Source organism: Danio aesculapii, chromosome 21, assembly GCF_903798145.1.
Source record: "Danio aesculapii chromosome 21, fDanAes4.1, whole genome shotgun sequence".
NCBI classification, from domain to species: domain Eukaryota; kingdom Metazoa; phylum Chordata; class Actinopteri; order Cypriniformes; family Danionidae; genus Danio; species Danio aesculapii.
Genome location: NC_079455.1, coordinates 13188901 through 13202243, shown reverse-complemented (window position 1 = coordinate 13202243; position 13343 = coordinate 13188901). Strand labels below are relative to the sequence as shown.

Here is a 13343-nt window from a genome sequence, read left to right as displayed (position 1 = left end):
TCCTTAAACAAACTGCAATGGTACCAGTTTGTTTCTTTGTCTTAAGGTGCAATTCTGTTCCATAAAAAGGTACTGCCCCAGTGACAAGGGTTTGTACCTTTTTTGGTACAGCATTGTACCATTTTTTCTGAGAGTGTACAGTGTATGTATGGATGTTTAATTAAAATTGCAAATCACACATACTTTACTCCAAGCTTCATTGAGTGAAGAAGGATGTAGTTTGTTGCTACATTTAAAATGTTGGCAGCAACTGCTGTGTACATCTGGGGCAAGATGATACCCTGAAACGACAATACATTGCCAAAAGATCAGACAACTTATATATTCATATCAGGACATTAAAAATGTATCTGATCTTTGGAAGGTCTTAAAATTTGGAAAATAAAACCTCATGAACAACAACATATAATGTAGAACTGATCATCAGCTTCAGAAGTTTAGCAATTTGTTGGTCTGGAGCCATCTGGAGTGTGTGTGAACACAATCCCTTTCCCACAGATAAAGCTTAGCCAAAATTGGGTCATACAACAAGACAAAGATCCCAAACACTTCAGTAAATCTAGAACAGAACTGAAGCTGAAAAAGAAATCAATAATCCAGTCAAAGTTCAGACCTCAACCAAACTGAAATGCTGTGGAAAGAGAAACTCCAAATCTCCTCAAGAATTATTTGCGATACATATAGAAAATGATTATACTTTAGTAACTGCTGGAAGTAGATCTACAGCCATCTGAATCTTAGGCTGTCCTAAGTTGGTCACCCATGGCTTTTCTATCTTGCCTTAATTTATATATTTTGAGATATACTGTTCATGTTAGGTTTTCTCTTGCAAATTATAAGACCTTCCATTGACCATATAGTTCTATATCCCCTTTTGAATATTTTTATCCATTTCTATGTAAATATGGACAATGTATTTTGGTGCATTTAAACAAAACAGTTTAATTAAACAGTTAATTTCTTAATTTTAAAATAAGATTTTGGTCACCTAAATTATTTAGGAATAGACAGTACTTCAAATAACGTGTTGCAAAAAAAAAAATAAATTACAAACTACATTTCAACAAAACAGCAAAAATCAGTCCAAGGCACTCAAAAAATGTGAAAAGAAATATTAGAAAGATTTTTTTCGAGTGTCTTGTACTGATTTTTGCTGTTTATTCTGATGAATCCCTTACCCAGAGTACCGATACACCTTTTGCTTGATTTTGGTTTTTAAACATTTCAACTCTTAAAATTAATTACATTTTATTTTTGATGTTTCTTTAGATTTTTCCCCTTTTTAGTGAAATGTTATAAAATTTTTTGCCCTCACATATTAATTTGGGTGTTTCAAGTTTTGGACCGTGATCTTTTGTTGTATTAGTTCCAGTTTTGGTTCTGACTAATCTAATGTATATACACAAATATATTATGGAATAGCATCCCATACAAATAATAATTTGAAAAAAAGAGGTGCGTACTTGATTAAACTGGGCAATTTATACACACACAGACGTACACATACAGTTGAAGTCATAATTATTTATGACATATATATATATATATATATATATATATATACATTTATTATATAATTATATCCCCCCCCCCCCCCCCCCCCATGAAATTATTTTTTTCTTTTTTAAATATTACCCAAAGTATGTTTAACAGAGCAAGGAAATTTTCACAGCATGTCCGATAATAATTCTGACCTGCCTAGTTAACCTAATTAACTTAGTTAAGCCTTTAAATGTCACTTTAAGCTGTATAGAAGTGTCTTGAAAAATATCTGGTCAAATATTATTTACTGTCATCATGGCAAAGATAAAATAAATCAATTATTAGAAATGAGTTATTAAATCTATTATGTTTAGAACTGTGTTGAAAAAATCTCTCCGTTAAACAGAAAATGGGGAAAAAAAATAAACAGGGGGGCTAATAATTCTGACTTCAACTGTATATATGTTGTTCAGTACAACATCACAAGCTTACAGAGAGGTTGTACCTGGTTTTGCAGATAAGACACCTGCAGATAGTGCAGAAACATGGCCTAGGAAATGGAAGGATGAACAATAAAAGACATCAGTGCTGTCAGCAGAAGGAAAGCTTATGAAAATGACTACATGCATGTGGCTGCAATCTTCAAATATTACATGAACATGACTGACAGTTTGACAGTAAACAAAAAGTGTCCTGAAGAGAGAGCAGCACAATTTGGAGAAAGCACTGGGAAACATTTGAACTTGCACTCTAGAAAAACAAGACCAGCACAGAGATGAAAGCACAATCACTGAATGTCTTTGTAAAAAAAAAAAAAACATGTTGTTATACTTACAGGAACAGCAGGGAGGAAAGCCATAACATACAGCTGGGCAATCCTAAAAAAAGAAGAACAATGGAATCTTCAGCATTGCACTATTAGAACAGCGTGATACCTGAAAGCAGGATAATTGGTACTTTTTCTGCTAATAGGTACAATTATGCTTAAAAAAAATTTTAATTTTTAGCATCAAATGCACAAATTTCCTTTTTTCATTTAGATGTCATTTGAGAAAAAAAAGCTATATACAGTGTTGCCAGATGTAGCTGACTGATTCCAGCCCAAAAACTGTCAAAAATCCGCCAAAATGCAAAAAGACCCGCCCATATTTTGTATACCAGTCTATACTATAGTTATTTTGATCCCGCATAATCGTGTTCAAAACCACCCAATATGGCAACACTGACTATATACTGTTCTTTTAAAAAGAGTTCTTATTATGGAAATAATAGATTTATATACATTTTAAACAAAGGAATGTCAATTTTTAGACATAATTTCAGAATTGCTACTATTGTGATTAAAATATGGTTAAAGCATCCTTTTGTACAATAAGGTGTACAAGCAATTACTAACTAAAACATTCTTTAAGGGCACCTATAATGAAAATCAAATGTTTGGACAGAACTGTCTGTATGTTTAGTGTGTTCGCTGTCTTATTGCAGTGATATAAATGCAACAAGTTTCTTTTTTAAATTTCCTGACGATAAAATATGATCCAAATCCCAGTGATTCTAAGGTCCACCACAATGTGACGTAGGACTGCAGTTTTCCCTGCCCACCGAACTGATTGACAGATGCCATGTTTCTATAATAACATGTACACACATCCACCGAATATTTGGGATTAAAATATATGTTCTTAACTCTCTGTTATTTCTTATAACTTTAATAAATTAAAAATGTTTTTAAAACAGAGCATGTTTGTAATAAAGAAAGTTAAATCACTAATTCTTAACTGCTATGATCACCACGGCCGCATTGAGCCAGTAAATGCTAACATGTGTGTGTGTGCGTGTTTGCGTGTACTGCAGACGGCTTTTGTGTGACTCATTATGTCAGAAAGGCTTGAATAATCTCCACCAAAAATACATAAAATAAAGTTAGTATTTTTGACTAATGAGCTGTATTTCAGCTTCATCTGTGTCTGTCTCTATCACTGACTGCTGTTTATCTGGAGAAGCAGACACGCAGGTGGGAGCAGAGGGTGGGGAGAAGCAGCTCATTTGCATTTGAAGCCATGGGCTCCAAAAACAGCTACACTGTAGTCAGACAGCAAGATGGGCAAATTCTGGAGGCTATAATAAATAATTGGATGAGTATTTTGAGTTAAAACTTTACAGACACATTCTGGAGACACCAAAGGGTTATCTTACATCGTGTGAAAGGGATAAAATAGGTGCTCTTTAAAGTCTACTGAAATGTGCATGTCATGTATTTACATATTTGTAATAATACCTTTGCAATTAAGTACATTTGAAATATATTAATTTCATATTTTGTTTAGATATAGTTCCAAGCACTATGATGTTATTAACACTAAACATGTTATACTTAGACAGAGTTTGAGCAGTGATTTTAAGTAACTGTAAGGTACTGTAAATTTCAAGAAGGGTTAACAGTAAAACCCAACAGTCTAGCAAACATTTAGACAACTGGCAACTCTGCATAAAACACAGGACACAGAAGCAAACAAACAAGTAATACTAATTGATCATTATCAATTAGTGATAAGTAGTTATTACAGAAACACTTAGGAAGTCAAGAGAACTCAAGGGAAAAAAACACAGAGAAGTCAGTGGGGAACCCTTATTACTCTTAACATAATTACACTGAACTTTAAATATAACAAATTTTATTTATGTTGTATTTATTGTGTTTTAGATTGTGTTTTGTTGGTTTGTAAAGAGTGTGCAACAAACACTGTTATGCAAAAACAAATTCAGATTTAATGTCTGACAACAAAGTTATATCTAGGGCCACACGGAATCTGCTGATGTTTTTTGCTAGTTCTGTAGAGAATTTTGGTAGAAATCTGTGGATTTCTGCGGAATTATTTTTGGAGTATCATAACTAAACCCATAATGTGTGAAATCATAAGTAATACCTTTTTAACTTTTATTTAATATTTAAAATGCAAATCCAATTAGATTCACTTTATTTGGTAAACAAAGCAAGTCTCTCATTTAATATCTCTACTAAAAGACAGAAAATAGTACTGTACAAACTGCATTGTAAATCAGATGAACATTTTCATATTAGTCAATAATATTACTGTACTTAATTTAAAAACTGAATAAATATAGATTTACACACAGTTACTCAAGTAAAAAAACAGAATTATTGATGGGCTAAAAATCTGCGGAAATCTGCAGAAAATCTGCAGAATACTGCGCCCGCACATTCCATGTGGGCCTAGTTATATCATAGCAATCATATCATCTGATATCATATTAGACGGTCCAATTAATCCAAATTACAAGATCGTGAAGATGTGATTCTCATGCACAACTTGTCAGGGATACTAGGCTCTGTTATCAATGGTAAATCTACTTCAAAGGCCAGAGGACACTCTCACACGAAAACTACAAAACGTCACAACGAATGGGAAATCAAACAGAGCAGAGGATTGAACTGCTTTTATTTGTGATTTTATTGCTTGGAGAAAATTATGTTGTTAAATTTTCACATGCTCTCAGTTCGTAGTTCACTGAGAAGCAACAGCTGTTAAATCACAGAATGGTTATCTTCAATTTCAGGATTGAGCAGATTTAATCATCCATGATTGTTTGCATAGCTTGTCAGTGAACTATGGCTCTGTGTAGTAAACACTGCTCCCTCTGAAAGCAGTTGCTGAAGATTTACTATCTTTGGAGTGGACTTTACTCACAAATTGCACATAAAAAAATTGCCTTATATTGTGCAGCCCTATATCATATCATATATCATATAATATCACACCATGCCATATCATATCATGTTATAATAGTTTAAGGCTGATGGTGCATAGACAAGAGTGAAGCCAAGGAGACTGAGAGCTGAGTCTGGGAGGCTGGAGATCAGAACTAGAGTGAAAAAATTTTATTTGAGCCCTGAGGTAGAGCCACAAGATCCAAACAATAAGTAACAATGTTTGGGGAGGCTGAGGTGGAGTCAGTAAAAATGGGTATGCCAGTAAATCCACAGGCCAGGGATGTCTGCAGTCAAGACAGACCATGGTGAAGATAGTAAGATGTAAGGTTACAAGTCCTGCGGCCATGAGTTCTTAAACTCTGGTTGATGGGATTGGCCCAGAGACAGTGCTTATGGCAATGGAGTCTGATTTAACAGAAGGAGCCAGGCAACTAGACAAAACAAGTGGAGGAGATAGCACTAGAAGGTTGGATGGAACAATTACAAAGAGATGACGCACACCATAAAGGACTTCTAGAGGTCTTCATAATCCTGGTCCAGGCCGTATCCTGAGTAGATGCTGTGGTGGACATGGAAGAGTGGAGAGCTTGAGACTGATTCCTGAAAGACCCCAGTGACAGACGAATCTTTGCATTGATCCCGTGGGCCAGCCTGTACACCTGCCGGTGACCTACTCACACCTGCAGCTTCTCCACGATGGATGTCCAGTGTTCTCCAGCCTCCGCCGCCTAGACTGCAGCCCTGCACAAGAAGTTTGTCCAGAGGAGAAATGGTCATGCCCAACTGAGCCTGGTTTCTCTCAAGGTTTTTTCCCTTCGCTTTCGTCAATTGGTGAAGTTTGTTCCTCGCCACTGTCACCACTGGCTTGCTTGGTTTGGGACTTGTGTTTGGAGCAGTGAAAATTGAACACTGAACTGAACTAAACTGAACTTCAACTATAAAAACTGGACTGACACAGTTTCAATTTACTAGAAATTCTATGTTAAGCTGCTTTTCTCCACAATCTACATTGCAAAAGCGCTACAGAAATAAAGATGAATTAAACTGAATTGAATTGAGTTTAAGTGAAGTTTCATAAACCAAATTTCGAGAGGAGCACGTGATATGATTGAGCACGTCTGGCCACTCTTCTGTAATCAGTAATAATCCAATCAGAGCGATCCTAGTTTATTATAAATGGATCATTTTCTCCCTAATGTTTTATCTTCATTTGGAAGAATCCCCCCTTCCACCCCTTCTCTCCTCCTTTCCTCCCTTTTCAAAAGGGGGAACTCTCGAGACCTACCTGATCTCGGATCCCCTGATATGCTTATCGACCGGGCGGGAGCCCTGGGCTCAAAGATCTCCGAGCTCAGGGTTCTCTCCCGGGACAGCATGCCAAACCAGCTTTATACGCCAAGCATATCTAAGTGGGAACTCTTGAATTGAAAAAGTGTCGAAGAAAGTGTTAATGAATGGATGGAACCCATAAAGCTAGAGACATTTTTCCCCATTAGGCTGAATGGTTCCTGGAACAGTCGGGTATGGTTCCACTTTTACAATATATATCTTTTTCCTTTATGTAAATATTGACAAATGTCCTACTTATATTGTGTAATATCTAATATTCAGATTCTCAAATATGTGTAAGCACATGTTTTTCATCATTTAAACAGCTTAATAGTGATCATGTCACTTGGCCTATGTGGGTGATTGGCGCTACACCCCAGGGATCAAAGCTGCTGGATTTACAACATGTAAATGCATCAACCTTTCCCGAAATACATAACAGTACGTGGATATTTAACTGGAAGAAGAATAGAGTTAATGTTTAGTTACCTAAACAGTGTTTACCTGATGTGAATGACATACATGGTCTGATTATGTGTAAAATAATTATTATAGCCATCTTCAAAGACATCAGTGTGACTTTTATACAAAGCCCTAATGTTAGGATTTCCTAGCACTTATGTGTAAAAATGTTGAATCCTTGTGGGAAGTTAATTTGATTTTTTTATTTAGAAGTTTGAAATTACAAGTGTGATCGTATGCTCCATGGACCAGCTAAGGCTGATTACACTGGTGTCATAGCACTTGTCAAAGAGTTAAACAATCATGCTGAGCCATGCTGGAAGAGTGCAAGTGTGTGATGTCGCCATTCTGTGTCCTGGCTATCAGATTCTCTATAGTCAGATAAATGCAAATGTTCTATTGCTTTACTTTTTAACAAAGTAAATATCAGTTATTAAAAAATTGTTTTAAGAACAGAAGTATCTAATAATGATTGCTGTCTACGTTATACTTGCATTGCCAAGGCAACTACTGACGCATTTGTATTACATTCCAAAAAATCTTTTATCATCACCATAGTAGAACAATAAACCGTTTTCATGCTGACTGACAAGAAATGGTTAAGCAAAGAGAACTGTTTGGCCTGATAGTGGAAAAGCGGCTTAGAAAACAAGGTGGGAGCGGGGGAGGACGAAGAAGGTTTTCGAAGGGCTTGGGGTGGGAATTAATTCCTGGCCAGAGGGGTCAATAAGCACCTGCCGGAGGACAAATGTTGCAGTCGGTTCTGGATTAGGGCAGATATGGAGGAGAGAGAAGATCTAGCAACATGGAGGACACAGAGGCAGGATTTGGCTCCAGGATACACATGGCCTCCAGGAGAGGGAAGTGCTGGATTTATAGTAAGTGAGGTCTGATCTGCCTCACCCTCTGTGCAATAGCAAGAGCAGCAGAGTCACACGCATGCAGAAATCCCAAGAAGGTGAAGATGCACATGGATTCATCACACATTATTGGCCATGGAAAGTGAGCTTCTCCCTGTTTCAAAGAGAAGGATTTGAGCTGCTGGCAAAACCATAATCTTTCCGGTCTGTTATTCCGTCACGCTCATGCAGGAAAGTTAGAGAGAACTGAGATGAGGATCTTTAACGAGCCATTTTAATTAAACAAATGCCACGAGGGAAACTTCAGTTAGGTGAAGACAACCACATAAGCTTAGCAACCATGCACAGACAGTATCCTTCAACTCAGTAGAGAAGCACAGGGTAGTAGCAAACAAAATGGAAAAGGGGAAGAACAACTAAAATATTGAGATGATCAGTAATTAATGAAACTAATGGGAAAGACTTCATTTCCCTTTAAGCATAAAACATGGAACAAAGGTATGAAGGAAAAAGTGTATGAAGTGTATTGAATTGACATGGGCGACGCGGTGGCGCAGTAGGTAGTGCTGTCGCCTCACAGCAAGAAGGTCGCTGGTTCGAGCCTCGGCTGGGTCAGTTGGCGTTTCTGTGTGGAGTTTGCATGTTCTCCCTGTGTTTGCGTGGGTTTCCTCCGGGTGCTCCGGTTTCCCCCACAGTCCAAAGACAGGCGGTACAGGTGAATTGGGTAGGTTAAATTGTCCGTAGTGTAATCCTGTAGTGGATTATTTAGAACTATTCACATCTACATCTACACATCTATGTACATTTACACATCTATGTGCCATTTTACACTTTTGAGAAGTGTAAATCATTTAATTCCAGTGACATCACTGATTTAACACAAACAAAACCTTTGGTGCACCTTTGAAATATTTTAAATATACACAATAAAAATATGAAAGAAATTTAAACATAAATTTGTCAATATTTGCTCAAAGAAACAATGGACTAAACCATAAAGTTGAAGAACCAGCTTATATTTTCAGTTTCTCATTTTTTAAAAGAACTAAACTTGTATTATTAACATGGTTAATATGATCTCATTTCATAGAGCTTATTGCTCAGAGATAATAAAATGTTTACATTTTCTTTATATATCTCAGAGTCTTCAGGTCCGCAAAGAAGTGCTTTAATGAATAAAAACTGATAGTTTCCTAAAGTAAATCATCTTTTACATTACATTTTTATACACGTAACTGTATTTATACTTAACTTACAACTTAATTACTTCACTGAAATTGATTGAATAGTATGGCAAGTATCAGCCTGACCTGGCCACTTCCGGCTCTTGCTTCAGAGTGAGCAGTATTGACTCAGCATTGATGAGAATGGCCCAACATGGCAGGCAGAAGAGTAAGAGGATGAGCATGCTTCTCTGCAGAATCTCCCCCACACGCTTGAGGTTCTTACTGCCAAACGTCTGAACATAGGCAACAGATAATTGAAAATGAATATATCATGCATGATTAGCATATAATATGATGTCAAAAATTCAACAGTATTCCAATTTTATAAACCATAATTTAATGGTAATATTTTTAGCAACAATTTGCAAAAAAACTATATCTCATTAAATTTTCTCCCACATTTAAATACTTTTATTTTTGTATCAAATAAAAGTTGTATGCCACTACCACAGTTGTATTTTGGACATATACTCACCAGCCACTTATTAAGAAACACCTTTTTAAAGGGTTATTTCAATCAAAATGGAAAATTCTGTTATTATTCACCCTTGTGCCGTTTGAATCCCCTGAGACCTTTCTTCATCTTCAGAACCAATTAAGGTATTTTAGTTGAAATCTAAGAACTCTCTCATTCTCCATAGACAGCACAGTTTAGAGACATTCAAAGTCCAAAATAAGGATCCAAAAACTTTGTCAAAACATTCCATGTGGCTTCAACTGGTCAACTGTGAGGGCAAATAAGTCATATGACCCATAGTAAATGTGCAAACATTGGTGAAAAAAGTTGATTTTACAGTATTTTGGCACACAAAAATCTTCGTATGATTACAGTTTGACCACTGAAGTCACATGGAATGTTTTAACAATATTTTGGTTCCTTTTCTGGACTAAACATATTGGGACCATGGCTGTCTTTGGAGGTTCATAATTCTCTCTAATTTAATTTAAAATATCTTCTTTTGTGTTACAAAGATGAAGGAAGGTCTCAGGGGATTGAAATGACACGAGAAAGAGTAATTAAATAATAATGATTTTAATTTCACAAGGCAGCAGTTCATTTCATTTCAGAATGGGTCAAGATGATCTGGTGAAGTTTGGACTAAGCATCAGAATCAGAAACGACAAGAGAATGGCCAGACTAATATTTTTCTCTGATGATTTTCAAAGGCTCACCAAAACTGGACGGTATGTAGACTGGAAAAAGGTTGCCATGTCTGATGAGTCTCAAGTTTGACTGCCCTATTCTTGGAATTTGGCATGAATACAATGAAAGCATTAATCAGTCTAGTCTTGTATGACTGGTTAAGGCTGCTGCTGGTGGTTTTGGTGATGGTATATTTTTTGGAACACATTAGGCACCTTTTGAGCATCATTTAAAGAGACAGTTCACCCAAAAATGAAAATAATGTCAGCGTTTAAATATCATCCATTTCATCTGCATGCTAAATAATTCTCAATAAATAGACTGTAAGGTTGGTGTTAGGATTGGGGTTAGGGTTAGTGTAAGTTGACAGGTACTTGCTAAGTTTCTTTTAGTCAGTCAAATGTCTGTTGAAGGAGCAGTATCAACAGGTTTTAAGCAGACAGTCTACTAATACTCAAAAGGACCATCAAAATAAAGTGTTACCCTTTCTTCTGTTGAACACAAAGAAAGACATACTGAAGAATATTGGGAAAAACAAACACTGACTTCCATAGTATTTTTGTTCATACTATTTTCCAGAATATCTTGTTTTGTGTTCAACAGAATAAATTCATAAAAATTCTGAATTATTTGAGTGTGAGAAAAAAAAAATGGTTGAAATATCCCTTTAAATGCCACCATCTATACGACCATCAATCTTTTTATGATCACACCAATCTTGTGATGCTACTTCCTGCAAGAAAACCATCTTTCGGATGTGCTGGAGTAGTTTCACATCACGAATGTGCAGCAGCTTGTGTGATATTGTCATATCAGTATGGACCAAAATCTCTTGGGAATGTTTCAATGGGTCCAACCTGATTCTAATAGGTTCAGCCTAACAAAATTGCCAGAGAGTGAAGGTTCATGACAATACTTTGTTAGACAATATGTAAAATATCCTCAGATACTATAACAGATCCTTGGTATTTAGTATTTAATGAAAGAGTTTACTTATTTATAAGATTTCTTTTTATAAGTTTATGAGAATGGTTTTATAAAAGAGGGAAATAATGATAATTCTTAGTCTCCCACTGTCCAATCTGCCCACTGAACTACAGCTATTTCACTCTGTTTTCAACGAAAACTGGGGAGATATTATAGAAATACAACAATAGGATATTGAGCTAGTTTGTTGGCAGGACAACATTACTTTAACCATGTTAAAGCCATCATGAGGAAAGAGTACCTGAGAGACTAGTGTGTCACATGCGAGGGCCAGGCCGCATCCCGTGGCTGTCGTGGTCACATTAACAGTCTGAGGAAGACAAATGATGCTTTAGCAGTGCAGTCACTGAACACCATCTCTAATCTCTCACTGCTTCCCTCTTCAAGATTGGATTTTCGATTGGATTGACTTCCAGAGTACTTCTTGAAATAGAAAATTCTCTTGGTGTCCGGAAAACCAAATGACAAGATACTGAGAGGTTTTTGTGAAATCAATAAGGGTCATTGACTGAAAGATTTCATCTTTTTTCTTTTAAACGGAACCATGCATTTTAATATCAGAGATGCAATAATTGAACACAATGGGTCAGACATATACCAGACATACCTTTGTACTTAATTAACTTTTAAAGAGTCCATATTAGTAGCTTTAAGTGTCCTTAATGTACTATTTTGCAAACCTTATGAGTTTTGCAAAACTTATAAGTAATACATAAAAATGTACTTTTGAAGGAATTGTCTCAGTTGCAAATTGGTGAACCTCTAGAAGCGACGGGTTTGCACATTTTCTTAAACATCTCCATAAGATGATGATTGCATTACCGCAGAGGCCAGGGCATATCCAGCCAGTTCAGCATTTCCTAAGTGACCGCAGAAAATTGTGGTAACGAATGGCAGCAGGAAGTTTAGGATCCTGGAGATGAGCTGTGGAACATAAAACAAATCAAAAATCAGATGGGAATTAATGGATTCAATAAACAAATGCAGTAAGCAGTGCATGTACAATCTCAGAAATAAAGGTATGGGAGCTGTCGCTGGGGCTGAACCTTTTCAAAAGGTACATATTAGTACCTGAAGGGTCCATAATGGTACCTCAAAGGTACTTTTTAGGTACTAATATGCACCTTTTAGGCACCACTGAGGACTCTTTGGGTACAAATATTTATCTTTTGATAAGGTACTGCCCCAGCGACAGCTCCCATTCCTTTATTTCGGAGAGTGTAGGAATTCTACAAAACATTAGACTTGGGGATGTCAGCAAACTAGGGGAAGTACAAGTGCCTTCTGAAATTTCTTCTAAAATTACACATTTTCTCAGGCCCTTGTGTCTACAGTAGGTTCAGTAATTTCACATATATACCAAATTATAGGCCTTTCAAAGTGAAATAACTGAACATAAACAAAGGAGACTAAGGATATGCTAATTTAAGTATTTTGCATCTGCACTCTTCATATAGATTGGTGAATGATGGCCCCTGTTTAATATACACATTGAACATGTTTATGTTGTATGATCCAAAATTATTGTAATACTGGCACTGTAAAAATGTATATGATCAATTAGTCATGACAGCATGTGTTTTTAGTTCGTTGTAACTTATTAAACGTATTAATCATGTTCTAACTTAAGTTACTCAAGCTGTTTTAAGTCAGTTTGACATAATATAAGTTCAATAAACTCAAGGTTAATTTGATTTCAAAATTTAAGGCAACCATGTTTTTTACAGTGTGGATGTAAGAGCAACGATACAACTACCAAAAAGCTATTTATTTATTTATGTATTTATGTATTTATTTATTTATTTATTTATTTATTTATTTATTTATTTATTTATTTATTTATTTATTTATTTATGTGTTTGTTTGCTTGCTTGTTTAGGTAGTGTCTTTGTTTGTACTCTAATTAATATTTCCTTTGTTAAATTGTAATGTTCAGGTACTAATTAACAGGGATTAATTACAGGTAACAACTACTATTGATATATAGCTTTTTTATAGTTGTACCAACCAACATGAATTTCAAATTTAGAAGTATTACAATAATTGTGGATAATATAAACACATTAAAAGATATGTGCATGAATATTAAACAGGAGCCATCGTTCACCACCCTTATCCAG

The 13343-nt window shown here is 35.8% G+C and overlaps 1 protein-coding gene across 3 annotated transcripts in view; it reads right to left on the bottom strand.

Annotated features, from left to right (window-relative positions):
* slc47a1 (solute carrier family 47 member 1) overlaps positions 1-13343 on the bottom strand; it is a 29098-nt gene that overhangs the window by 14766 nt on the left and 989 nt on the right. For 2 of the 3 annotated variants that reach the window (XM_056446451.1, XM_056446453.1), the window contains exons 3-8: positions 12046-12147; positions 11465-11533; positions 9177-9325; positions 2318-2360; positions 1988-2032; positions 184-281 (exon numbers count right to left, since the gene is read on the bottom strand). In XM_056446451.1, coding sequence (XP_056302426.1) covers positions 184-281; positions 1988-2032; positions 2318-2360; positions 9177-9325; positions 11465-11533; positions 12046-12147 — 506 coding nt within the window. The remainder of the gene's footprint in view (positions 1-183; positions 282-1987; positions 2033-2317; positions 2361-9176; positions 9326-11464; positions 11534-12045; positions 12148-13343) is intronic. The other variant, XM_056446452.1, reaches the window with a different exon arrangement.